Genomic DNA, 27,746 nt, shown 5'->3' with positions numbered 1-27,746 from the left:
TTTACCTGTTTCATCTTCCCATGGCTCGGGGCGGGCAGGCGGGGACAGCGCTCTGCGCCTACCTCCCTCTTCCTTCCCCAGCCGGGCTCAAGGCGGCAGCCGACCACTGCTTCCCCCGTTACTACAACAACCAACAAGTAACCGCCCGCTCGGAGCCACTGCGCAGGCGCCCGCCACCCGGCGAGGACAACGCTCGGCTTCGGGCGCGGACAATTGTCGTCACCGCCGCGCAGCGCAGGCGCAGGGCCCTGCTTTCCGCAGAAGACTTCTTTTTTCCGCTCTTTTTACCTCCGCCGCAAAAAGATTGGCTCCGAACCTGGAGTTCTTCCGCCACGCTCAACACGATGGGTCACTGCAAGAGCGGCGTACCGGGGGTGAGGCTTGGGCAGCGGCAACCGCTGATTGGCAGTGAAGGGGTTCACGCCCCATCTCCTGCTCGAGCAGAACCAGAACAGCCAATCAGAGCGAGGACTGATGGAAACGACCCAATCCTGGAGACGGGCTGAGAGTGGGGGCGGGGGCAAGTGGTTCAGGTGGATTCAGGGCTGGAGCTGTGCTGGGGAAGCTTCTTGCTCCTGCTGCTGCTGCTGTTCTTGGGAGCCAGTCGCTAGGTAAGGTGAATGTGGGGGAGAAGAGGTAGGTGTCTGTGTGGCATCTAATTGAGAGGATCCGGACAGTCTGGAAAAATGGAGGTGGGATAGAAGGAAGATACCAGGGAGGCCACCTTGTGGGGGAAAAGAGGTTCCAGAGACCAAGAGAAGACGGAGCTGGGAAGATGAAGAAGGCTTGATAGGTTCGGAACTAGTGAATGGATGAACGAATGAGCGGCCACTCTGAGCCTAGCACGGTGCGAGGAACCTTTACTTTCTCACGTAATTCTTATAATAACCCTTGAGATAGGTATTTTTAATCTCCATTTTGCAGGTAAGGAAACCTAGGCTGTAGAGTGTAAATTACTTGCCCACGGTCACACAGCTACTAAATGGTGGGTCCAAGAAAGGAACCTCTCACTCCCAACTCTACTAAACACCACACCTTTGCTGGCCTGGGCCAGGGCAAAATTTGAGAATAGGTGTTGGATGCTCTAGGGGGCCCTCCAAAGCTTTAGGGAAATTGTGCTGAGGGATTGGCAGAGCAGTTCGGAAGAGTGCTAAGGCTCTGCCTTCATCAGCTATCTGCTGGGGTTTCTGAGAGCTTCTGTGAAACGGGCATAAGTTCTGTCAAAGAGGGAGGCCATCCATGCGGCTTTTCTGACCCTGAGAGAGCCTGAGTCTCCTGCTGAAGGAGGGTGAGAAAACAAGGAGGATGGCGGGGGAGGGGAGTGTGCACATCTTGGCCCATGCTGTAACTGCTTGTGATTCCAGTAGAACCCCATTCTCTCTGGACTTTGACAGAGTCCACTTTTGTGACCCATTTTCACTGAGCGATTCACCCATTGACCCTTCCTCCTCTAGGACTCTTTGTTTTTTGGTGCTTCACACTGTCTTGAGCCACTGCTGACTTTAATATCCGTTTCAGCTGGGTAGTGTAGGAACATAACGAAACATCTACTGCCGAAGTGACAAAGGAAGCCTGATAATTTATCGCCACTTCAGGCCCAAGAAATTAACCTGACAACAGATAAACCATGGGCCAAGAAAACATAACGAAGATGGCAAGAAGCAATTCCATGATAAGATTTTTTTTATCTACGTGGTTTTTACTTAAACCAAGCTGAGTACTCAGCAAGGGTTGATCTAAGGTTTTGTTTTTTAAACAAAAAGTACATGACCTGATGGTATTTTCTATGCAACTTGAAGACAGAAGTGGCTGTGGTATGCTTGTCTTCCTCAAAAATGGAAACTTCATCAAAATACTCTCAAACAGTGAGACAGTCTTGCAACATATAGACCAACAGACCATGCTTCGTATCTCAGCTCTGCCATCTATTAGCTGTGTAACCTCAAGCAAGTCACTTAACCTCTCTGTGCCAACCCTCATCTGTAAAATGGAAATATTAAGTGTCTACCCACCTTGTTTAAGGATTAAATGAGATAATATATGATAGGTTCTTGGCACAGTGCATGGCATGTACAGGTGCTCAATAACTGTTAGCTATTGTAATAGCTAACCCAACACCAACATTGCTGTTTCCTTCTCCATATAGTTTTCTTACTAGTTCTCAAGTCACCGCAATTTATTTATTTTTAACTTTTAGATTGTTCTCCTAGTTCATGGAGGATGGTGTACCTGAGAACCAGAGTAGAGAAAACTTAAGGATGTAAATATTGCCCTCACACCATAGATTCCACTCAAATATACAAGGCTTTTCTGTGCTTGGAAGGATCTGTCACCAGTAGCCAGGCAGGTATCTGTTAGTAGATTTATAATCACCTTTGAACCACTTGCATTACAAAGGAATGACATGAAACGCCAGGCTAGAAGTAAAGATCCCAGGGGACTGATTCCAGCCAAGAGAAGAGAGTTCTGATTTAGGCTAATATTTTTGGAGAAATTCCTTAGACAAAAATAAGCACTGTGCTACTTATTGCAAAGTATACTGTTGACTCACCACTATTAGTATGACTAAATATTGAGACCAATTTCTGTAAGTCTTACACCGAAGTCCATTTTATTTCTTTATAGTGATGTTTGTACACCTCCCTTTCTCCTGTTCCCTTTCTTCTCTCCATTTTTTCCACTGGTTTTGTCATTTTCACCCACTGCATTATTTAGCCTTTTTCACTCTGGGTAACGGTCAGCACACTTCGATTTAAGGTAGATATTCAAAGGCAGTGTGCCAACCCTGTGAAGGGTAACTGGGAGTGGATGAGCCTCAGGTACTTGGAGAGGAGTTTATGAAATGATTGATCAAGTAAGCTTAGTACAGCCCTCATGGGTGGGGCACAGGTTAACTACAGAGGAGAGTGAGCTTATGGTTGAAGTACACTAACCATCTGTTGTCTCGTGCCCTTTGCCTTTGTTTCCAAGGCAAAAAGCCCTCTCAGATTTGAGGGGAGCCATGAGCCGGTTCCTGAATGTGTTACGAAGCTGGCTGGTTATGGTGTCCATCATCGCCATGGGGAACACGCTACAGAGCTTCCGAGACCACACCTTTCTCTATGAAAAGCTCTACACTGGCAAGCCAGACCTGGGTAAGAAAGCGAAGACCTGCATCCTTTGTGGGAGCGGCCTAAATTGTGGTTCCCAGACCCAGCTATACATTAGAATAACCTAGAAAAACTAAAATCAAACAAAGCACAGGTGGCCATCTCCCTCTCCAGACCTACTTACTGAACCTTTCACCCTCTGGGTGGGGCCCAGGAATCTATTTTTTAAAAACTTCCCAGGTGAATCTGATGCTGCCTAATCTAGCCTTAGGCAGCCACTAGAGTAAGAGACGTGGTGGATAGCACTTGGTCCTTTTTTCCCCCAAGCTTCTCTGAATACCTTTTCATTCATTTTACACTGCCCTAGGCAGCTAGTCTGTACAAAAAGCATTACAAGGGCAAGTGAGGAAACAGTTCCTTGGTGATTCTGTGGTGCCCGACTAGAAAACCATAAAGAAGCTTTTCATATTAGCTCAGCCCCCTTTCAGAAATCAGATCGTGGCACACATGGTTTATACCCTACGTTGCAGATGGAGAATTACTAATCCAAGGTCTTCTCAAACCGTGACATAGACCTGAGAAGATATCCCAAATCCCTCCAAGTTGGTCTCCCGAATTGAACTTCCGCGGGCACATGGTGGCCTCTCCCAGTGTCCTGAGCCTCTCTGCCGAGAGTGTCTGCACATTTCAGCTTGCGCTTTGTTGCATTGATGTGTGGGGAGCCTTGAGCTGCAGCACCATTTCACAGTAGCTGACAATTCTGTGTCACATTTATAGCTAACCCAGATGCAGGCTCTGACCTAACTCATTTTTCTGTAACATCTGAGTATAAAATGAAACTAAGTAGGCTAAGGCTCACTTTGAACAAAACTCAAATACAATGGGTGTAAAGAACCTGGAAAAGTGGGCAGGACAGTTCCACTTTTCACCCTCCAGTGCAGTCCTCAGATGGTCCAGGAACCCTGTATAGATTCACAGGATTTAAAGGTTGTCTGTTCTAGCCCTTTGAATTTAAAGTTGACACAGAGAAGCCCAGGGGTAGAAAATGCCTCCTCCCTCATGACCTGGGGGCTGTCCTGGTACTTTTCTGATCATAGCAGAACCCTGGAGCATCCCGTAGAATTTCACCTGATGCCTAATCTAGTTAGGGTTGGTGAGATATTCCACTTTTATATCTCACTCACTAGAGAAATTTCCTGCCTTTTCATCAGAAGAGCTATCAAAATGGTTTATAAAGAATGTTGCCCTCCAGGGCTAACCGTTAGATATTTGTTTGGTATATGGAATTTTTTCTCACCTTACTACCATCTAAAGGTCTTCAGGGTTGTGAATTTGGTATTGCCCTCTGGTTTTCCAAAGGCTGAAAAATCCTTAAAGCAAAATCCTGAAAGACCTTTCAGTTGTCAATGTTGTCCCTTAAAATTTCTCTTGCTCAGTAGACCAGCAAAGAAAGTATCTTTGCTTTCACCATTTTGGTATTCCCCCTCCCCACTACTGGATGCCTTAGATCAATGCCGGTACACTAATATCACCAAGGCCAGGGAGGTTTTAGAAAATACCAGGTGGGCCCTGGGCCCACCTCCAGAGTATATGATTTAACTGTTCTGGTACCCAGGTCTTGGTAGTTTTATAAACTTTCTTCAGTTGATTCTAATAAATGTCCAGGGTCAAGAAGCACTGTTATGGTCCATACTCAGGACAAGATATTTAACACAGCAGCGCCAGAATGAAGCTAGCAAAAGCAGAGTGGCCCCAGCAAACACCGAAGACACAGTGCTTTGTTCCCTTCCCACATGCACAGGAAACCAGCCTGGTTAGGGCTTCGTTCACATAAGATTCAGAAGACCCAGGGACTTGGGTCTCTTAAAGACCAAGTGTGGGCATCTAGATGGGGCCCAGTATTTCTGAGTTATCTCCTGTATCAGCCTTGAAAGTCTGCTGACCTCCTAGGCATCTCGTATTGACAGACCACTCTCCACCACATTCCCCCAAACCTGTCCGGATCCAGACTCACTGGGCTTCGCCAACACCAGAGCGGCTTCCAGGGCAGAGCCGTAAACTACTGCAACCAGGAGTTACTGCCTAAGTGGGCTGTCTGTTAGGCTCCTGCTCTGGAACTCGCCTACCCAGCTGTAGGCATTTGAAGAGGAGCTGAGCCAGTTCTCATTCTGGAATTCTTTCCATTCCTTCTAGTTCCCATGTGCAGCACCAGAGCCTCCTCTTTGCCCAGCCAAGGGGAGTTCAGGCCTAGCTCCCTGCCCCCTTCAGTGAAGTAGGAAGAGTTTGGAGGGAACCCTGACCCTCCCTTCTCAACACTCTTGCTTTTTTCTGCTGCACAGTGAATGGCCTCCAAGCTCGGACCTTTGGAATCTGGACGCTACTCTCATCAGTGATTCGCTGCCTCTGTGCCATCGACATTCACAACAAGATGTACGTAAGGAAGGGAAGAGCATTAGCTGCCTTCTGTTGGAAATCAGGTGCTAAGCATACACATTGTGGTCCTCTCCTGGAGACCCGTTAATTTTGATACATTAGCCTCGGATGTGGATAATAAAAGGTTAATACGTTCCATTCCTTCCAGGCCTAAAAAACGTAATAGGCCTGAAGGTCTTTAAAGTTTGAAAATTTCTCTGAAACTGACATTGCAAACTGGTTATGTCATGATCCAGTAGCCTGCATCGTACCCCTCTACTTCTTTACTAAAGAGTCAGCCTTTCTTCTACTAAAGAGGTGGTGTGCTCTTTTTAGAGAGGCCATGACATACCTTATTCTTACATTCCTCCTTGAGAAGCAGGAATGAACAGAAATCACGATCCATGAAAAAATGAGCCCACAAGTTAAATGGTTGTATGCTTATGCAGAGTCAGGAGGTGAGGGTGACAGAGAACCCAGGACTCCTCTGTATTCTGCCTCTTCAGGGGACTCACATGGACTAATGTGGAACAGTTGCAAGCAGTCACAGCCTCTGGTCTAGATAATGTTGTAACCCGTGCCGGCCACTGGAGGGGGCTCGAGCTTTCTTCCCAACAGCAGTCATCACCACAGTCAAGGTGGAAAGTTTGCTCAGGTCCCCAGGTGAGGCCACCAAAACACCAGCTTCATACTAAAATATTTTTGTCTTATCGAGACTCTCAGCATCTGGGCAAGAGAGGAGATAATGATATTTATTGAGCCCCTCTTATTATGCCAGATGCTTCCATCCACATGGCCTTGATTAAGTCTCCTCTTAGTAGCCCTGGGAAGCAGTGATTTTCATTGCTGATTCTGTAGATCTACATATAAGAGACCCAATTAATTTAAACTGAGGAAGACTGACTCAAGTGGGATTTGAAGCAGGGCTATTAGCACTGCGATCTCTCCAGCTTTATTTTTTCGTATTTTTGAACCTGAAACTGTGGTTTACTTGTTCTAGATTGACACGTATTTTTGGAAGCAGTGCAGTTTAGTGGAAACAGCCTGGGGCCCGAGAATGAAAACAAGAAAATAGGCTCTGGTTTCAGTTCTATTGGTAACTAGCTTTGTAGCAGCAAGTTCATTATAGACCTTCTCTGCATCTCGGTCCCTTCATGTATAAAATGAGACTGGTATATCTGTTCTGCCTCTCAGGGTGACTGGGGGAAGTAAGGGCTGAATAATCATTTTAAAGACCTTTACCATGATGAAGAATTGCTGTCAAGTATAAGGGGTATGTCTTTTGCTCGCTGTGCTTTGGGGATGAGCAGAGACAGCTGAGACTTACCTTTACCTCTTTACCCTTTCATTTCCCCTTCACTCAACACAGGACAGCTGCAAATGCTGACTTCTGTTTCCAACGTTTTTTGAAAGCCTGGGACTTTGGTCCGAGGCCTTCTGATATGCACTCTGATTCTATTCCCTCCCTAACTGGAAACTCAAAATCAACTCCCAGCTGCTCTCACTTTCTGAGACAGTCTATTCTCAGAAGTTCTGCCTATTTAATGTGTATATCTCTAAATAAACCTGCTTTCACTTAAAAAAAAAAAAAAAAAGACAACTCCCATACATACATATTTACTAAGTGTATAAAAACATGCACAGGAATGATAAAAATCAAACTTAAGATATTCCTTCTGGGGAAAAGGAGGCAGAAGAACGGGATCAGGGTGGGAAAAGGATACACAGGAGGCTTTAAGTGAAATCCGTAATATTTTATTTCTTAGAAAAAAAGCATCTGAAGCAAAAATGTCAAAATATTCAGATTTGATGGAGCAAGGTATTGGTTGCATGGGGGTAAATTCTATTATGTATATTTTTTTGTATATTTGAAGTATTTCATAATTTTTAAAATTTCATAGTTAAAAAAAAAGGTACCAGCAATATAAGTGGTCCGTCATCCTGTAACCTCTCTCTTCTCCACTTCCTTGTCAAAGCTGAGGAACAAGTTCTCTTCCCATGAGGTTGTCACTGTGTCCTCCATCTGACCATCTTGCTAGGTTAAGATGCAAAATATCCAGCCCACGTTGCAAGAGCATCTAAAGGCCCCAGAAAGGTCCTTGCTACCCTTTCCCCATACATGCCCTTCATTCTATGGCATCCATCATATGAGCACTGACCAGCCCCTGGCCAAACATCTGCCAGGCAGGCTTGGACTAGAGTCAAGCCAATTTGAGTAAGTAGAATACGTAAGCATGATTGATCCAAAATTGTCTACACTGCCTAGGATTGCCATACTCCAGACCCTGCTTTGCTAATGCTGGCTTCACCACCTTGCTAAGACTTGCAGAGGCCCTCTGGTTGCCTGGACCATTCCCCTCTCAGTTTAGCAGTTGAAATCTTCAATTTTGCCCTAGATGTGAATAAATTGATGTGATCAAGCAGCCAGGTCTTCCCAGGACCAAGTCTCCTTTTTCTTTAGCCATAGTCATTTCCTGGGTTTTGATTTGTGTGTTTCAAGTCTGATCAGTGCTTTTCCTCTGCACTGCACAAGCTGTACCTTCAGTCCCATTTCTGTCTGCTCCCCTGTAGGCTCTACCACATCACGCTCTGGACCTTTCTTCTCGCCCTGGGGCACTTCCTCTCCGAGTTGTTTGTATATGGGACTGCAGCTCCCACCATTGGCGTCCTGGCACCCCTCATGGTGGCAAGTAAGCATCCAACGACCCTAGAACTCCTGCAGGAGCTGTCCCAGCCCTAGGGACAAGCCTTATACAAGCAGTATAAGACAATGCCGTGCTTATGTCAGCCACTAATCTTGTCTCTGTATTAAGGTTTCTCAATCCTGGGAATGCTGGTGGGGCTCCGGTACCTAGAAGCAGAACCAGGATCCAGACAGAAGAAGAGAAACTGAGGCCAACATCACCACGTCCGAGACTTCGTCTTCCACCTTTGCTGGCCTCCTCCTTCACCCTCTTTGCTCTTAAATTTCTTTTCTGCTCCATCATCCACTTCTAGTCCTTTACTTTTTTTTTCTTTAATTTAAAACTTTTTAAGATATTTAAATATGCATACGGCAAGTCCGTGCCATTTAAATGTATGTACCATTTAAAGAATCATTTTAAAATGAATACTCTGTACCTCCATCCAAATCAAGAAATCGCCAGCACATCCGAAGCCCACTGTGTGCCCTTCCCCTACCCGCAGCCTCTTCCAGGACCCCTTTTCCAGCCTTCTGCTTTTTTCCTTTTATTTTCACCCGACGATTTGACTTGTATGGTGGGAACACGTGAACTGTGAAACTTAAAGCTGCTGCCTCACCCACACCAGCTGCCACCAAGGGCTGCTTTGAGGGGGTGTCAACCCAAGTTGGGCTCCTCTCTTCTGCTGGACCCAAGACTCTGAACCATCCAAGGGACAGGCAGTTCTTCTAAGAAGGGCTCCCCTGCAAGTGAGCATGGCTCCTTATCCTTGTGCCTACAGGTGGATCAGGGTTGGAAGAGTCTGGGCTGTTTTTAGACCTTCCGGTCAGCTGTATTTGTGTAATGAGATTTGTAATAAATAGAAAAACCTTCTGCTCTGATCAGTCCTCGTACTTTGGCCTCCCCTAAGCCCAGAGCACTCCTGCCCCTCCTCTGAGGCCTAGCAGAGGAGAATCACAGCTTTCTGCTGATCAAATATACCATGAGTAGGACAACTCAAGACCCAGGCAAACCTGGCTGCCTTTTGTCTCTTGCTCATTTCTTGTGAAGTCAAATCTTCCTCCTCTCCATCCCCACCTTCAAGATTCTGAGTTCACAACTGAACAGCCAGGACCCTCTCTTGTTTTCTTCCCAAGGAAGAAACAGATTCTTGAGAAAGCAGAACCAGGCAGCATAGAAGAAACAGCTGTTATGACCATGAAAAGAAGAACACTGTGGCCCAAGGACAAGGCACTGGAGCAGACTGCTGCCATCCAAACACAACCCCGAGCACCTCCACGCTGGCTGGGCCCTCATGCACAGCATATAGATGCGAGAGCCCATTCGCTATTTCAGCAAGTGTTTATTGAACACGTACTGCCTGCCGGACACTTGGGAAAGACAGATGAACGACCCGGGCAATGTCCCTGTAGTCAAGGAGACAGACTGTCAACAAGCCCATACCTGAAAGAACAACTCCAGACAGTGATAAGAACTCTAGAAAACAAGGTACTGTGATCAGCAAGGGGAGGGAGGTGCACGACTTAGATCATCAGGAAAAGCCTCCCTGAGGATTTGGGATCTGAGTTGAGACTTGAATCGCAGGGATCATATGTCTTAAGATGTGAGGCGGGCACTTAGGGCAGAGGGAGCAGCATCTAGTCTTGTTGAAGGCCTACGATCACTGTGACTACAGGATGGTGAGGTTAGGGAGTGGAAGGGAGGAGATGGAAGGGAGGCAGGGGGCTTGTGAGGGCCCGGCAGGAAGCTTGAAGTTGATACTTCAGTTGGGAATTCTCAGTCAGTTAAGGCTCTTCAGGTGAAAATCTTCCCTAAACTAGCTGAACTAATAAAGGTAACATTGGCTCACAAAACTGAAAAGAGGATTATAGGCTTCAGGAATGGCTTGATCAGGACTGAGCTCTATTTCTCTGGGATTCTTTGGGCTCTGCCCTCCTACATTGGCTTCATCCACAGGCTGGCTTCCTTTATGATGATTATGGTGCCAAAAGTGGTTGTTACGATTCCAGGCCTCACGTCCCCACCTGGAAAAATAGCTCAGTGGTACGAACCATCTTTCCCTTACCAGCTATTGTAGGAGGCAGTAAGAAAAGGAATGATCTTACAGAGAGTTAACATTTGAGTGGAGGTCCACAGGGAGCCCACCTAAGAAAGGAATGAATGAAAGCATAAGATGATGTGGATCCTCTAGGCATGCACCACAGAAACATGATTCCAGATAAATAAAGACAAGATCCCGAAGGATCTAAAAAAATGATACAGAGTATTTGGCAGACACTATGAGTATAAGATTTCTCTGACAGCCCAGGCTTGGCTCCCTTCCCAGGTGGTTTAAAGTGGAATCATAATGTTGTCTCTCCACCTAAGAACTGCTAACAGACACGGAGCCAGAATGCCACAGACACTGTGCAACTCTCTAAAGAAGAAATGTCCAGGAAACTGATCGTTGCAGCCCACTCACGTAACACGCATAAGGTAAATACAATCGCAAAGGGAAGAGTGGCAGGAAGGGGGACGATTCAGAAGAACTGCAAATGACAAAACTGGATTCCGGCCAGCATGACCTGGTGAGTGACTGCTCTGATTATAGAACAAACATTCCAGCCACCCTTTGAGGCAGAGCCAGAAACCACAGTGGGCTCTCTGGGCAGCAGGCACACTCAGGTGAACTGCCTGCGCGTGGATGCTGTAGGGAAAGCAGTCCCAGTCACATGTCAGACGTCGAGCTGCAGTCCCCCACAAAGGCCAGCTGTCACCTCTGCAGCCTCATCTTTTAAAAATCACCCACTAGGATGGCAGTATCTGTCAGCAGAAGACCACCTTCCAGGGTACGGAGGCCACAGGAGCTCCTCCTCTACCCCGAGCCCCTGCCCCTCCAGCCCGCTCCCGCCACCAAAGCCATCTCTGCCCCAATAAATGACAAGGCAGACCACATGGAGAATCTTTTATTGCCTTAAAATATCTGACATTAACAAGTAGAAAATACTAATTATGTTTTTTAAATATATCAATGGTTTCAGTAAACATTTTGTTGATACATTTTAAGGGACTGAAGAGTAAACACTCTTTATCAAAAAGTAAGGCGCCATCACTCTCCACCTCCCCTCCACCCCTACCTCAGTCCTCCCACCAGAAGTGTGAACTTCTTTTATTATGTACAGAATATCTGTACACACAGACACAGACACACACACACAGACACACACACACACACAACTTGGCCCCCCTCGGGCAGTGGCTCAAGCACCCCAGCACCGCTGCCACACAGGCAGCTCCAATATGCTGAGGCCGGGGCAGCATAGGGGTCATGATCACGGAACTCAACGCACAGGAGAAATGACCAAAACGTCTTATTTTTGGAAATACTACCCAAGCCCATGGGTAGAGCCAGACAGCAGGCAAAGCAGGAGAGGTCAGCTAGGGCTGGTTGAAAGAGAATCTCTTTAAATTCAGAACATCTGAGAAGAAATTATTGCTATTAAAGAAGGGGGTGAGGGGAGAGGTGGGGATGCAAATACTGTCCCCATCAGAGATGGAATGCACTTATCTAACCCAGCAGACCCGAGTCCCGTTCAGTGGCCACCTGCTGCCCCTTTCATCTCTCAGAAGCGTTCTGGAGTTCGCAGGGGGGAAGGTATCCAGGTTGGTTTTCACTAAAGGGTACAGGCAGTTGGCTGGGCTTGCCCTTCCCTCTGGAGAACACGTGGGCAGCGTCCAGATGACAGCAGCAGAGGTGACAGTGACACACACACAAGGCCCTAGGCCAGGACATCTTTTGTAGAAAAGAACCTTTCCATTCCCAAATCATTTGGGGACCAGAGTCCCCAAATTCGTAAGCACCCTCACATCCTGAGAAGGTCAACTCTCTGAAATCGGCTTCTCCGTTACAGCCACAGCAAAGTTTTTGTCAAGTTTACTGATGTTTGGTTTGATCAGCTCTTGGGAAAGAGGGTTTGGAGACAGACGCCAACATGAGCCGGGAGAACCTGGTCCCAGAGTCCTGAGGGGTTTGTCCTGATGGTGTGTTCTCTCCCTCCGAACATTAGCGGTCAGTCTGGTGGCCCAAGAATGACCCTCGTCCAGAGCAGCTGCCGCCCCTTAGAATTGGGCTCCTAAGGGTCTGAAGACACTAGAAAAAGTTAACCTCCGGAGTAAGCTTTCTTTCCATGATAATTTGCAGGCTCTCTCCCGCGGGATGGCGTGGAGGGAAGGCAAGGCAGCCGGCCAGGACTGACTCCAGGATTCCCTCTGCCCCCGCCCACCAGCTGCCAGACCTACGTGGGGAGGGGCGGGGAGCCGATCGGCACGTGGTGAAAAGTGCAGTCTCCCCCAGGCAGAAGACACCAGCTCTGCGGTGGGTTCCAGGCGGAGGCACTGCTGTCCAAGCCCCAGCTATGCCCCCTGGTTCCCTCCAAAAGCTGCTCCGGGGAAGCCCGCGGTGCTGGCAGGGAGAGCTGTGCTGGCTGAAGAGGTGGGCGTGGTCTGTGTTCCCTGAGTCCCACCACCTTTCTCTCTCAGAGGTGCTCCTCCAGTACACTAGTGGGGGCTTTGCTGGTTTTGCTCTCCTCCTCCTCCTCCTCCTCCTCCTCCGGGGGTTTCTACAAGGCAAACAAGTGGGCAGCCCTTGGGGTGAAGAGGCAGGGACTCCATCCCGACCGGAGCACCTGCCTGCCAGTGAGTCTAATCCGCGGGGAAAACCAGAGTCCCAGGCACTCAGCACCCCTGACAGCGACAAAGGGAACAGGAACAGAAGCTCCGGCCCGGCCACAAGTGTGCTCCCCAGACACACACACCATCACGACAGGATCAAAGGAAGAACAAAAAGGCAGCTTTGTGTGACACCGCAGCCACCACGGGCCACCTCACTGCGAGTGCCACTGAGTTCTGCTCATGCTCCTCCCCCTTCTGACAGCCTCAGCCCAGCTGGACGGACCCCCAGGCGGCTGTGCAAGGGGCCAGGTCTGCACCTCCCTCAGGACTGCAGACCACCCCCGGTCGGGGGCAGCCCCAGGATGAGGAATACTGTTACCGTGTGCGTGGAACAGATGCAGCAGAGAACTGTTATAAAGGCAGGATGCTTAATGGCATATGTCAACTCCGGGGCTGAAAATAATGTATATATAATTTCCGCATAGAAAAAGAGACTTTGGGTCAGTTTGTCTTCAGTTTTCTTGGGGGGCGGATGGCACAGGATTAGAAGACCTTCTGGGTCACACTTGTTAGCTGGGTGGGATTTATACATGGAAATTATTCTGTGAGGCCCCTAGGTGCCAGCGGCCAACTTGGGCATTTGTCTGCCGTTTTAGGAACACTTTGCTTCTTTCCTCAGGGGCTCATCCAGTTCCCAACAAGGCCTCGTGCACAGGCCCCGCCCCACACAGCCCCCACCATCGAGGCTGGAGGAGCACGTCCAGGGCACGTCAGCTGGACAAATGGCGCTCCCTCTCCAAGGACACTCTCAGGGCAGCCTGTGGCAGAGATAACAGCGGTAGATCCAGCTTCCTGTTCTCCATCTTGCTAACTTTTTGGCACCAGCTCGGCCTCAGCCCTGAGAAGCCCTCACTCAGGCAGCCAGCAGCCGACTTCAGCCACTCAGGCTGTCTCCTCTCTCTGACACACTCATGCACACACTCCCGCCTCTTCCAGAGCCATCACCTTGAAATCACAATCAAACAGGGCTTAGTGCCTCTGTGGCCAAGAACTACTAACTGGAAGAAGAATGGAAACCCAAATGCAGCCTGTTGCCATGAAGGTCAGTCATGACCCCCCAGCCAGAAGTTCTGGCTCTTTCTACCAAAATGACACACTTCACTGATTAGAAAGAGCAGCTCTGAAAGAGAAAAGCAAATACCATATGCTAACACATATATGTGGAACCTAAAAAAAAAAAAAGAACCTAGGGGCAGGACAGGAATAAAGACGCAGATGTAGAGAATGGACTTGAGAACACGGGGAGGGGAAGGGTAAGCTGGGACAAAGTGAGAGAGTGGCATGGACATATATACACTACCAAATGTAAAACAGCTAGTGGGAAGCAGCCACATAGCACAGGGAGATCAGCTCGGTGCTTTGTGACCACCTGGAGGGGTGGGATAGGGAGGGTGGGAGGGAGATGCAAGAGGGAGGAGATATGGGGATGTATATGTATAGCTGATTCACTTTGTTATAAAGCAGAAACTAGCACACCATTGTAAAGCAATTATACTCCAATAAAGATGTTAAAACAAAAAAAAGAGCAGCTCTGGCCAGATGCGCTGCCTGCCCTGCGTTCACCTGGAGCTGAGAGTGAATCCCTGTGACAGTTCGCAGGTCCCACTTACACCCACCACCTCAGAGTGTCAAATGACAGCCGTTGCAGGGATGCCCTCTGACAGCCCTGGCTTCCCTGGGCATTAGCCCAGCATGACTCTGACCCCCCATCACACCAGGCTCCCCCAGATGCAAGGGAGGCGCAGAGACACACAGTGAGTATCCAGGACACTGACAGCTGAGCACCAGCACCGGACTGGCCTCCTGGTCCTACTCGGTGCTATTTCCCACAGTCCATTCAGACGAGCCAACACCTCCATCCTGGATTAACAAACCTGGTCCTCGTGGACAAGGATCTGGCTGTGAAATACGGGAACAACCTAAATAGCAAACAAGAGGAAATGGAAATGTGTATACGTAGATGTGGGGTTTTGGGGGTGCAATGGTGTAGAAAGGTTGTCAAGCTCTAGTAAGGAAACAATCAGGGTAGAAAACCCAATGTGCACAAGCATATTCATAGAAAATACACTGGGAAATGACGAAATGTTACTAGGTTATCTCTGGGCGCTAGGACTATAGGTGACCTTTACTTTCTTCTGTTTGCCTTTATCTGCCCAGGGAAATACAGATTATAAAGTAAACATAGCAAAATCACATATCACTTGACACAAGGCGTCACATTCCAAATTGAAACCTTTTCACGAGAAACCTATCCTGTTATCACGGGCACCATTTCCCCAGGCTCAGGATATATTCGCCAAAGTGTCCCGAATCACATGTTTCCTCATCCATGGCACAGGGGCAAACCCATCTCCACAGCGGTGATGCCACAGTTCTCACAGGCTGCTGAGAATAACACTCCTGTCTCAGGCTTTCCCTGTGTCCCCGCTGAATGTCCAGTCCCAGCCGCCTCCCTCCACCTGCTCCCTGCTGCTACCTGCCAACCCCAGAGTGTGAGATCAGAGGACAAACAGTAAGGAACTAAAGATTAGCATCCATGTGCCAACACATATTCTTAAAGCGCTAAATGTACCTCTTTCAGATAACATTTTTGCCTTAGAAAATTGGCAAAGATTTAAAAAAATGATAAATACTCAGTGTTGGCCTCATACACTGCGAGAGCAGTAAGCATGGTAGCATTGACAGTACCTTTCTAGAGGACAGTCTGGCAATACACATCAAAGCTTAAAAATGGGCATGACCACTGATCCATTTCTCGGGGAAATACTGTGCTTAAGAACATGTCCAAAGATTCAGCTCCAGGACATTAATCACAGTATCATTTATAACAACAATCAGAAACAACCTTAATGTTCCTGGACAGGAAAACTGTTAAACAAATCATGTTTATCCATGTGCGGTCATTAGAACACTGTGCAGTCATTAAAAGTATGTTGTAAGAGACTAATGACCTGATAAAGCACTAGCAACAAGTAAAAAGGCACACAGAACAAGATTCCACTTTTGTTTAAAAAATACATACATATATCTATATGTATATATCGTATGTGGACACAGACATGCATAAGAAAATGTAAAAAAACAGCATCTCATCTCTAGCTGATGCTATTACAGGATGACTTTTAAATTTTGTACACCTTTCTGTATTTTTTTCCAGAATATGTATTACCTCTGTAATAAGTTTTGGGTGTTTTGTTCCGTTTTTGAAGAAAATCCTACTACGCTCTTAGAGCTGAAATTCCGTTCATCCTGGCTCAGATTTGACACCTAACACTTTGGTTAAAATACTTCCCAGCCAATTAGAGCTATGGGAAACACTTTTCTGTTCTAGATCAGACTCCTGGTCCTCTCCCCTTCCATCACCATCAACTCCTGCTTCCTGACTTGTCCTTTTAGAGCCCTGATGGCAACCCATTGGCCCCGGTCCCTTCTATCCCATGGCACTGCCTGGGGGGCTGTCACGTGCCAAGAGGGCCACTGTCTCGAGGCCACCACCGCCATGACAGAATGGGGGCCCCAGGTGGCCACCTTTCCTCTCCAGTCACCAACCCCAGGCTGAAAGGAGAGGACCCAGGGCCTGAGGACCTGTCTCAGGATCCAGGGGTGGGTGCTGCTCAGCAGCCTGTGACACAGTGAGGAGCTCCGGGGACCAGAGCAGGGAGGCCAGGAGAAGGGAAGGAAGCGGGAGAAGAGCCCAGACAGGGCAGCAGAAAAGCAGGGCTGAGGCAGCTCCCAAGGAAACTCTTTGTCTCCACGTGCGTGATGCTGAGTTGCTCTCATAGCCACCCGTCACTCTGGGAGCCTCCCCATCCCTGCTGCTGCAGCCTCAGCAAAGCCGGGACCCAGATCTCAGCCCAGCAGCTCCCAACATACTCACATTCTCAGGAGTTTCTTTGTTTGCTTTCTGCCTCCGGAGATCTGCCCGAATGAATGCTGAGGTCCAGGATTGCAGAAGGAAGGGCAAAAGAGACAGTTATCAAGCAGAGCAATGGTCACGTTCATCCACGAGAGGGAGCCCTCACTCTCCTAAGGGCCACAGGTATCCCACCTCCTTCAGATATTCCAGGGATCTGGAGGTTCAGTCAGCCAACTTGATAAGCCTGGGGACCACTGCTGTCCCTGACAGGCAGAAGCCAGTGATGACACTGCCCTTCATTTATAGATCCCTGATATTTGCAGGGAGTTTGCACACATTGCTCCAATCCTCACAACAATCCCCATTCTACGGATTAGGAAAGTGGGGCTCCCAGAAGTGGGTCCACTTGCCCAAGGTCAAACAGCTATGGAGGTCGGTGTCACAGGATAGGATTCAAACAAGGGTCTTTTGGGGCCAAAACCCAAGCTCATTCCACCAAAATATGCTAATGCCTCCCCAAAGACTTCCTAACAAGCCCTCTCGTCTGCCCCACTGCACATGAACCCCCAATTGTATGATCAATCAAGGCACTGGGTGCCAAACTGCCAACAGCCTAAACCCATGAGCAGTCAGAGCATCATGTTGTCCTGAGGCCCTGACTCACCAGTGAGGATGGCTCCAAGGGTGAGGAACACACACAGGAAGATGTTCCCAGGCCTGGTTCCATAGTTGTCGATAATCTGGCCTTGGGAGATGGTGAAGATGATCCCGAATACCTGCAAAGGCACAGAGAAGACTGGAAACAAGGGCCCAGCCAACCAGCCCACGGGGGAGCTGAGCTGCCATAATGTAGTGTCTGCACCGGACAAGCCCAGCAGGAAACAAAGAGCCACAGCTCTAGGGCCACCACGAAATGAGAGGCCTACCTGGGCAGACATGTTGAGGAGGCCAGACGATATGCCTTCTGATTCTGGGTATGTCAGCTCCACAGCAAACTCAAATCCCAGCGGGAGGTAGCCAGTCATAAAGAAGCTGAAGCCCAGATCACAGAAACAAGGTGATGGAGAACTTCCGGAACAAGGAGAAAAGGGAGCCTACCTCCTGCCCTACAACTCCTTTTCCTATTCTCTTTCTTTCCATCAAGACATGCCAGGCCCTTGAAAAATCAGGCCATCCCCTACACAGCCATTACACACACACACACACACACACACACACACACACACACGTACCGCCCACAGGAAAATAAGTGGGAGGTGAAGCTGAGTAGAGACCCCTGTGGAAGAGGTACCATTTCCTACACTTTCTCATACAACAAGTCTAGAAAATTCCAGCTCTGATCTCTTACACCTGCACCACACTTCCTGCTGCTTTCACATCTGCTCTCTCTCTCATTCTTTCCAACAACTCCACAAGGCAGGCCACTCATCTTAAATTACAGATGAAGAAACTGAGTCTCAGAGTGATTAAGGGAGGTGCCTGTGGTCTAATAGATAGTCAACAGCAAAACTGAGATCAGGACCCACACTTTCTGATTCCCAGCCCTGTGTACTTTCTCTGAGGCCATGTTGTCCCAGGCAGAGCTAATAAAGACTCCATACATTTCCTAGCCTCCCAGAGATCTGTGAAGGACACAGTCCATCCCAACAGCATGGATGGGCCTGGAAGCCCCAGGTGGCCTTTCGAAGTGTTACAAGTGAACCTGACCTCTGGCCACCATTTCCACATTTCAGGAGGTCAGTGAGAAGGCAGCAGAGGGATACCTATTGCTTCCTAGGATGTTGGCAGCTCAGGAACCATGGGTGGAGCTTTCCAGTTAAGCAGGTTAGAGGTGAAACTTACCCCATTGCACCAGCCGTGATGAACACTACCCACAGGTGTCCCAGGTTCAAGGTCAACGTGTAAACCACCATGCCCACCAGAGTCATGATGTAGACCACCAAAGTTGTCTCCCTACAAGCAGAGGCAACGAAGTTGAGTCATATACTGCGGACTTTAACAGGATCTTTCCCTCCCTCTCTCCCTCCCTTCCTTCCATTCCTTCCTTCCTTCCCTCCCTCCTTCCTTCCTCTCTCTCTCCCTCCGTCCCACCTTCTATCTACTGGGCACCTGCTGCATGCCAAGCCCACTTCTGTGAGCTATTTGCTCTCATAGAATTTTCTGTCCATGAGGTTGATGGACATTGGACCAATGATCACACTGTGGTCAGAGTTACAAAGGGTAAGACCAGGACACTATGAAGTCATCTTGCGGCACGTGTGTTCTCCTGCAAAACCCTCTCAACAAGATCGCGCTGTACCTGGACTTGTCACGTCCTACCCACAAGCAAGAAGGCATAACCCTTTCCTCTTCTCCTCCCCCACTGAAAAAACAAATGGGACACACAACAGGCGGCAGTGGCATGCAGACGACCCCAGAAGCCCGTTCTGCTTGTCTGCTTTGCCCCCAGACCCCAGGACAATGCTGGGCAGAGCCCTGGCTGTGAGAGTCTCTGTCATCCTTGAGTTCTTCCTGTTGCCACCTGCACACGTCCAGCACCGTTTTTCCTGCTGAATCTGAACTACTCTGCTCCTGACAGTGGCAACTAAGAGAGAACATTCTCCAGCCCTGAACTAAGTCCTTGACTCCAAAGCCGAGGTGAGAAAGCTCCGCCCACTCCCAGTTGCATTTCCCCTTGTTGGTCCCTCAGAAGGACCCTCAGCAACGTGCTGGTTTCTGTTTCTGGCTCACCCTGCTTGTGCCCTTCCCCACACCTCTCCCCCCATGTTGCCCACTCAGGACTCCGCTGTGGCCCTGACTCCTGCACTGGGACCTGCATCCCTCTCTGTCCTACTGACTGAGGGCAGGGACTCTGAACATCTTTCTGCACTCTGGCCACGAACGTGGGAACTCAGACTATGAAAGCTCAAAGCCTTCACTCATCTCTGCTGAAGCCAGAAACACAGAGGGGTTGCCAGCAGGTGTGTACTGTGGTTATGTGAAACTAACACTGCGTTTACTGGATGCCAGGGATTCTGCTAAGTGCTTTACATGCATTTATTATTTCATTCAACCCTTACAAAAGCCATGCAAGAAAAGTACGTCTAATTTAAGAAAACTGAAATCATATCAAGCATCTCTTCTAATCACGAAAACTATGAGATCAGAAATCAACTACAAAAACTGCCACAAACACGCGGAGGCTAAACAGTTATCTACTAAACAACCATCAGGTCACCGAAGAAATCAAAGAAGAAATTTAAAAAACACCTGGAGACAAACTAACAAAAAACACAACAATATAAACTATATTCCTGGCACCGAGCGAGCAGCGGCGAGGCAGCGCGAGCCTGCCCCGTTTCCTTCTCGCCGCCGGCGCCATTCTCGAGGAGGCGGGTGGGGCGCGCGCCGCGATGGGACAAGCCCGCCGCCCGCCCTCCCGCCCTCCCGCCCGCCGGCCCACAGCCCCTGGCCCTTCCGGCCCAGCCACGGCGAAACAGTACGATGTGCTGTTCCGGCTGCTGCTGATCGGGGACTCCGGGGTAGGCAAGACCTGCCTGCCGCGCGGCTTCACCGACGAGTTCCACTCCTCGCACATCTCCACCATCGGTGTTGACTTTAAGATGAAGACCATAGAGGTAGATGGCATCAAAGTGCGGATACACATTTGGGACACAGCGGGGCAGGAGAGATAGCAGACCATCACAAAGCAGTACTATCGACGGGCCCAGGGAATATTTTTAGTCTGCGACATTAGCAGTGAGCGCTCTTACCAGCACATCATGAAGTGGGTCAGTGATGTGGATGAGAATGCACCAGAAGGTGTCCAGAAGATCCTTATAGGGAATAAGGCTGATGAAGAGCAGAAACGGCAGGTGGGAAGAGAGCAAGGGCAGCAGCTGGCTGAACAGTATGGCGTGGACTTCTATGAAGCAAGTGCCTGCACCAGCCTCAACATTAAAGAGTCCTTCATGCGCCTGACGGAGCTGGTGCTGCAGGCCCACAGGAAGGAGCTGGAAGGTCTGCGGACACGCGCCAACGATGAGTTGGCTTTGGCGGAGCTGGAGGAGGATGAGGGCAAACCCGAGGGCCTGGAGAACTCTTCGAAAACCTGCTGGTGGTGAGCATCTTGCGTGGAGCGCCCCCGCCCCGCACAGTGCCCTCTCCCCGCAGGAGGGCTGCGGGCACACAGGGAGCCTGGGCTTTGCCCTGCTTCTCTTCTCCTTCAGGTGACCCTGTGGAATCTCGGCCGCTGCTCCTCCCCCTGCCTGGGTCCGACAAGCAGCCTCGCCCCCCTCCCCCGGCCCTCCCCCCCGGGATGGCCCCCTCCAGCCTGTTTCCCCAGCCACAGGCCTGCCTCGAGCCCCTGATGTGCTACGAGCACCGCCTCACTACCCCGAGGTCCCAGACGATGGCCCAGTCTGGAGTCAAGGCCACTGTAGGTTCCTTCTCTCTCAGTGCATCTGGTCTCCTCTCCGCTTCTCCTCGCTTCCTCCCACCTCTCTTTCTGTCCCTTCCCCTCAGCTGTGTTCCTATCAAAGCCCTCCCCCCACCCCCCACATGTCCCGTGTGGCTGCTGGTACAGCACCTTTCAATGCCTCCCTCTTTGCCGGGCCAAGGGAATGGACTCAGGCTCAGGGGCACGTTCCCTGCTCTGCTCCAGGAGAAGCCCCACCCCAATTTGTGGGAAATTCTTCCCATCCTCTCCTCCCCACCACCCCTTCTTGTGCCATGGGCCTGCCTCCCCAGTGACCGGGGAAAGAGGAATGGCAAGAGAGGAAGGAAAGCCCAAACTGGTGGTCCCCACGCCTGGGGCTGTCCTACCCCCCCACCCCCCAGCTTCCGCTGCACTTGGCTGCCTGCCCTCCTGCCTCTTGAGGGAACTGAGCTTAAGAGAAGAAAAAAACATGATGAGGGGTGGCAGGGATAAGAAGTAACCTCCATTCTCTACCTGCCCTGCAGCGTGTACACTATTTCTCCCTGCCCCTGGGCTCCCAAATTTAAAGATGTGGACCAAGGCCTGAGGGCACTGCAGGGGCAAGGAGAGCCCTGGGGCCAACCACACACTCCAGGAAGGGGAGTGTTTGGAAATGAAGGGCCAGCTCCTATACATCAGGTTAAGAGCCGGGACAGCAGTTTGCAAACCAGAGGGGAATTCAGCAGCAGCAGGAATTCCTGGGCCCCATCTTCCATTTCTTTTTCTTTTTTTTTTTTTTTAACATCTTTATTGGAGTATAATTGCTTTACAATGGTGTGTTAGTTTCTGCTTTATAACAAAGTGAATCAGCTATACAAATACATATATCCCCATATATCCTCCCTCTTGTGTCTCCCTCCTTCCCACCCCTCTAGGTTGTCACAAAGCACTGAGCTGATCTCCCTGTGCTAGGCAGCTGCTTCCCACTAGCTATCGGTTTTACATTTGGTAGTGTATATATGTCCATGCCACTCTCTCACTTTGTCCCAGCTTACCCTTCCCCTTCCCCGTGTCCTCAAGTCCATTCTCTAGTAGGTCTGCGTCTTTATTCCCATCCTGCCCCTAGGTTCTTCATGACCATCTTTTTTTTTTTTTTTTTTTTTTAGATTCCATATATATGTGTTAGCATACGGTATTTGTTTTTTTCTTTCTGACTTACTTCACTCTGTATGACAGACTCTAGGTCCATCCACCTCACTACAAACAACTCAATTTCGTTTCTTTTTATGGCTGAGTAGTATTCCATTGTATATATGTGCCACATCTTCTTTATCCATTCATCTGTCAATGGACACTTAGGTTGCTTCCATGTCCTGGCTATTGTAAATAGAGCTGCAATGAACATAGTGGTACATGACTCTTTTTGAATTATGGTTTTCTCAGGGTATATGCCCAGTAGTGGGATTGCCGTGTCGTATGGTAGTTCTACTAGAGCTAATCAATGAATTTGGTAAAGTAGCAGGATACAAAATTAATGCACAGAAGTCTCTTGCATTCCTATACACTAATGATGAAAAATCTGAAAGAGAAATTAAGGAAACACTCTCACTTACCATTGCAACAAAAAGAATAAAATACCTAGGAATAAACCTACCTAAGGAGACAAAAGACCTGTATGCAGAAAACTATAAGACACTGATGAAAGAAATTAAAGATGATACAAACAGATGGAGAGATATACCATGTTCTTGGATTGGAAGAATCAACACTGTGAAAATGACTATACTACCCAAAGCAATCTACAGATTCAATGCAGTCCCTACCAAACTACCACTGGCATTTTTCACAGAACTAGAACAAAAAATTTCACAATTTGTATGGAAACACAAAAGACCCCGAATAGCCAAAGCAATCTTCCATTTCTTATGTAAGATGGGCATCTCCCCACCACCCCGGCAGGTGAGAGGTGACAGAACCACGCTGGTGGTCTTTCACCGAGCCCAGCCTTCAGCTCTCAAGGCTTTCCCGAGACCCAAAGTTTGTGGGAGAAGGGCAGGGAGCTCATGGGCAAAAAGCAGGCAAGCCCTGGGTAGGAATGCTTGGTGCTGTTCCCTTCAGCCTTCAAGACCAAGTGCTCATCTTGTTCCTCTAGCTCCTGACTCAGAGGCTTGAGGGTTTGCCAACTGCACTGTGGCTACAGGTGGAGGGAAGCGGACTCCCTCCTCCAGGGCCCTTTGTTTCAGGAAGAAGTTTCTTTAACCCCATATGGTCCAAGAGTAGTTTGCAGGAGGCCCTTTAAGGAGGGAACAAGTCAGTTACCAGCCCTAGTAGGGTTCCTCCCCACCTTCCCAAGATGGGAGAAGCCTAGGGAGGAGGATCAGTCTTAAGCTGCGTTGCATGGCTGGCACTGGAGTGAAAACAAAACTGGGCATCGAACATTCACTAATTAAAGACTAAAATCCAGGACACACACATGTGAAGAATTAAGAGCCCCACCTCCTTACTCCTCTGAAAAAAAGGTTGGGGGATGAAATCACCAAACCTTTCCTTCTGACTCTTATCAAATCAGGAGAGAGCAGGAGAGGGTAGCTCAGGATGAAGGAATGGGGGATGAGTTATCGTAGTGGAAGGAAAAGGAAGGCAGGAATAGTTATAAATCGTCAGCTAATGAGAAATGTAAAGAGCTGACTCTTTAGGACGAAGTCACGACCACAGCTGAGGATGTTTCCTTGAGGACTAACTCCTCAGGTGTTAAAACATGCAGCATCACTCTGGGGTGGGGAGGTCAGCAGTGCCAACCCTCGGTGTGCCCTCAGCCAGGGACTCGAGGGAGGGGAAGTTATACTGGCCATTGGCTCCAACCTGTGGTCAGTGTCGCTGCTTTCCCTGAAGATCTGGCCGAGCACCATTGCCTTTCTCTCCTAGCCCCCTCGGGAAAGAGGGACTATATTTTTACTGTACCCTAAGGGTTCTGGAAGGGAAAATTTGGGGTTAGGATTCTATGGCCTGAGAAGCCCCATCCGTAAGGCCCACAGCTGGGGAGAGGTATGGGGCAGGAGAGGGGTTGGGATTTTAGGGTGCAGCTATGCTCATGAGGTACCAGAGTCAGCCTCTCACCCCTAAACTTCTCCAGTCCCGGAGGTAGCCTGGGACCTGGCCTTAGACTGTTGAGCAGGTGCACCTGCCTGTTGACTCCTCACCACCTTTGCACCTGTTGTCTTGAGACTCGGCACAGCCCCAGGCACTCCACCTGCTCCTGAGCCCCACCATCTCCCTGTGAACTTTGTGTGCTGTGTCTTGGGTCCAGGATATGAATTGTGAGCAGGGTTCATCTATTTTAAACACAGATGTTTACAAAATAAAGAATATTTCAATCAAAATAATTAATTAATTAATTAATTAATAAAATATATGGGACACAGGAAAAGCAGTTCTAAGAAGCAAGTTTATAGTGACACAAGCCTGTCTCAGGAAACAAAAAAAAATCTCAAATAAACAACCTAATCCAAGGCAATCAGCAGATTCAATGCAATTCCTATCAAAACACTAACGAAATTTTTCACAGAATTAGAACAAATAATTCTAAAATTTGTATGGAAATACAAAAGACCCCAAATAGCCAAAACAATCTTGAGGAAGTAGAACAAAACTAGAGGTATCAGTTCGCCCAGATTTCAAACTATACTACAAAGCTATAGTAATCAAAACAGTATGGTACTGGCACAAAACAGACACACAGATCAATGGAACTGAATAGCGATTCAAAAATGAACCCACATTTATGTGAGCAATTAACCTATGACAAAGGAGGCAAGAACATACAATGGGGAAAAGACAGACTCTTCAATAAATGGTGTTGGGAAAACTGGACGGCTATACACAAAAGAATCAAACTCAACTACTCTCTCACACCATGCAGAAAAATAAAGTCAAAATGGATTAGACTTAAATTTAAGACCTGAAACCACAAAAATTCTAGAAGAAAATATAGGCAGTATACTGTTTGACATCAGTCTTAGTAATTTTTTTTGATATATCTCCTCAGGCAAGGGAAACAGATGCAAAAAACAAACAAATGGGACTATATCAAACTAAAAAGCTTTTGCACAGCAAAGGAAACTATCAACAAAATTAAAAGGCCAGCTATTGAATGGGAGAAGACATATCTGATAAGGGGTTAATATCCAAGATATATAAAGAACTAATACAACTCAACATCAAAAAGCAAACAATCCAATTAAAAAGGGGGCAGAGGATCTGAATTGACATTTTCCCAAAGAAGACATATAGATGGCCAACAAGTACATGAAAAAGGGAACCCTCGTGAACTGCTGGTGGGAATATAAATTGGTGCAGCCACTATGGAAAACATTACAGCGATTCCTCAGAAAAATTTTAAAATAGAACACCCAGATGATCCAGCAATTTCACTCCTGAGCATTTATCCCAAGAAAATGAAAACACTAATTCAAAAAGATATATGTACTACCCCTATATTCACTGTAGCATTATGTACAATAGCCAAGATATGGAAGCAACCTAAGTGCCCATCAACAGACAAATGGATAAAGAAGATGTGGTACATATACATATATTTCAGCCATAAAAAAGAATGAAATCTTGCCATTTGCAATGACATGTATGGACCTAGATGCTATTACGCTAAGTGAAATAATTTAGACAGAGAAAGACAAATACTATATAATATCATTTATATGTGGAATCTAAAAAGCAAAACAAATGAACAAACAAAACAGAAACAGAGTCACAGATACAGAGAACAAACAGATGGTTGCCAGAGGGGAGGGAATGCGGGAGAGGAAAGAAACAGGTGAGAGAGATTAAGAGGTACAAACTTTCAGTTAGAAAATAAATGAGTCAAAGGAATGAAATGTATGGTGTGGGGAATACAGTCAATAACTATGTAATCTCTTTGTATGGGCACAGATCCAAATTAGATTTATCTTGGGGATCATTTTGAAATGTATAGAAACATCAAATCACTATGTTGTGTATAGGAACTAACATAGTGTAGTAGGTCAATAATACTTCAAACACAAACAAGCATGCAAACTCATAGAAAAAGAGACCAGATTTGTGGTTACCAGAGGTGGGAATGGGGTAGGGGGAGGGAGAATTGGACGAAAGCAGTCAAAATGTACAAACTTCCAGTTATAAGATAAGTAAGTACTAGGGATGTAATGTACAATACGATAAATATAATGAACACTGCCGTATGTTATACACGCAAGTTGTTAAGAGTAAATCCTAAGGGTCCTCGTCATGAAATTTTTTTATATTTCTTTAATTTTGTATCTATATATGATGATGGATGTTCACTAAACTTATCGCGACAATCATTTCATGATGTATGTAAATCAAATCATTATGCTGTATACCTCAAACTTATACAATGCTGTATGTCAATTATATCTCAATAAAACTGGTAGGAAAAAAAGAGATGTATGATTCTCCCTAATATGACAAATGAGGAAACTGAGCTCAGACCAGTCAAGTTACTTGTCCAAAGTCACCTGCCCAGGAAGTGCACAGCTAAGATTCGAACCCAGAGGTTGGATTTGAAACCTGTGCTCCCTCTACTCCCACACACAGGAATACTAACACAGGATGGGGCTGCATCTTTGGAAAAGACCAACAGCGTCTGAAGGACGCCCTTCCTTCCTGGGTCCTCAAAGCAGCTGCTGAGGGCAGAGGAGCTTCATCCCTCCTCCCACTGCTCCCCACATCCAGTCCCTCCCCCTCTGCAGAACCCAACTCCATGGACACCCATCTCCCTCACTGACCCCACAAGCTCATCTTTCCCATATTTGTTTACATATAGCTTCTTCTTAAACCACTAGCCTGTCTACAAAACTGTAGTCTCAGCCAGAGATAAAGGGACCTGACCATCCAATTTCCAGCCTCCAAACCAAACAGGACAAATCTGGGAGGCTCGGGGAAAAGGGAACTGGCACCAAAATGACCAGATGACAGAGCTCTCTCACCCTTTCTCTGCCTAAGTAGTAGAGCAGGGAGAAGACTGTCCCATGCTGACTGCAGGATGCAGACATCAAGTGACACTAGGAACTGGTGGCAGCAGGATTCTGCAGTGTCCTCCCCAGACCTTTCCCTGTATTTTCACCATATTTTCTAGTTCACCTGAATCATCTGGCTGCCCACATCCCCGCCCAGGCAACATTCCAATCCCTCCCTTCTCCTGCCACACAGCAAGCCCAGAAAAGGGCACGCTGCTGTGCCCTGGTTCGGGAGTGGCCAGTCCTCACTGCCCAAAGCAAACAACTGACATATGGCAAAGACGAGGCGGCAGCCCAGCTCCACCAGCAGTAGTTAAGCCCAGCTGGGCTCCTCGTCGTGTCCAGCCAGGCAGCCACATCCCCAGGGTTGGCCTTTGACAAAGGCAGACAGAGAGAGCCCTGGTCTGACCAGAGCCTCACAAGCGGATCTGTGTGGCAGAGAACAGGTCTGCCACTGTCTGTTGCCTCCAGACACTGGGAACTTTGGAGGCCTTGACAAACCAGCCCAGAATGTTGATCTGCCCCAGAGCAGGACAACCCTGGCCTGGCAGCTGCCCTACTGGCCAG

General features: G+C 48.1%; 4 protein-coding genes across 20 annotated transcripts in view; 2 read left to right on the top strand and 2 right to left on the bottom strand.

Moving 5' to 3' along the window:
- Nucleotides 1-305, bottom strand: part of TTLL5 (tubulin tyrosine ligase like 5) — a 304,948-nt gene extending 304,643 nt beyond the window's left edge. For 13 of the 14 annotated variants that reach the window (XM_061181085.1, XM_061181098.1, XM_061181090.1 and 10 more), the window contains exon 1: nt 6-305. The gene's annotated coding sequence lies outside the window, so the exon portion shown is untranslated. The remainder of the gene's footprint in view (nt 1-5) is intronic. The other variant, XM_061181086.1, reaches the window with a different exon arrangement.
- Nucleotides 193-9,063, top strand: ERG28 (ergosterol biosynthesis 28 homolog). Of its 3 annotated transcripts, XM_061181103.1 has the most exons (6): nt 193-611; nt 2,971-3,134; nt 5,429-5,519; nt 6,008-6,164; nt 8,073-8,191; nt 8,315-9,063. In XM_061181103.1, the coding sequence occupies exons 1-6, from the start codon at nt 475-477 to the stop codon at nt 8,496-8,498; spliced, it is 852 nt and encodes a 283-aa protein (XP_061037086.1). In that variant the 5' UTR covers nt 193-474; the 3' UTR covers nt 8,499-9,063. The 3 variants fall into 3 exon arrangements, with proteins under 3 accessions (XP_061037086.1, XP_061037088.1, XP_061037087.1); XM_061181104.1 differs by lacking the exon at nt 6,008-6,164 and having other exon boundaries at nt 204-611; nt 8,315-8,477; XM_061181105.1 differs by lacking the exons at nt 6,008-6,164; nt 8,073-8,191 and having other exon boundaries at nt 202-611.
- A 2,056-nt stretch (nt 9,064-11,119) lies between these two features.
- FLVCR2 (FLVCR choline and putative heme transporter 2) overlaps nt 11,120-27,746 on the bottom strand; it is a 64,528-nt gene continuing 47,901 nt past the window's right edge. Inside the window, exons 6-11 of one of the 2 annotated variants that reach the window (XM_061181082.1) lie at nt 18,591-18,701; nt 17,675-17,780; nt 17,413-17,524; nt 16,770-16,825; nt 14,767-14,811; nt 11,120-12,780 (exon numbers count right to left, since the gene is read on the bottom strand). In XM_061181082.1, the coding sequence (XP_061037065.1) occupies nt 12,697-12,780; nt 14,767-14,811; nt 16,770-16,825; nt 17,413-17,524; nt 17,675-17,780; nt 18,591-18,701 (514 nt within the window). In that variant the 3' untranslated portion in view covers nt 11,120-12,696. The remainder of the gene's footprint in view (nt 12,781-14,766; nt 14,812-16,769; nt 16,826-17,412; nt 17,525-17,674; nt 17,781-18,590; nt 18,702-27,746) is intronic. The other variant, XM_061181083.1, reaches the window with a different exon arrangement.
- On the top strand, nt 20,141-27,492 carry LOC133085785 (ras-related protein Rab-15-like). The gene is given in 3 exon segments (XM_061182955.1): nt 20,141-20,840; nt 20,957-21,165; nt 27,373-27,492. Coding segments are annotated over 3 exon segments (1,029 nt in total).

This window comes from Eubalaena glacialis, chromosome 2, assembly GCF_028564815.1.
Source record: "Eubalaena glacialis isolate mEubGla1 chromosome 2, mEubGla1.1.hap2.+ XY, whole genome shotgun sequence".
Taxonomy (NCBI): Eukaryota; Metazoa; Chordata; class Mammalia; order Artiodactyla; family Balaenidae; genus Eubalaena; species Eubalaena glacialis.
The sequence above is the reverse complement of the archived record's forward strand: the minus strand, read 5'-3'. Positions and strand labels throughout refer to the sequence as shown.

What these genes read in the sequence shown, in the direction of transcription:
- ERG28 (XM_061181103.1), top strand. Translation starts at nt 475, where the DNA reads ATGGAAACGACCCAATCCTGGAGACGGGCTGAGAGTGGGGGCGGGGGC. An exon ending in ATCGACATTCACAACAAGAT is followed by an intron (nt 5,520 to 6,007) that starts GTACGTAAGGAA and finishes CTGCCTCTTCAG; the next exon opens with GGGACTCACATGGACTAATG. An exon ending in AAGTTTGCTCAGGTCCCCAG is followed by an intron (nt 6,165 to 8,072) that starts GTGAGGCCACCA and finishes GCTCCCCTGTAG; the next exon opens with GCTCTACCACATCACGCTCT.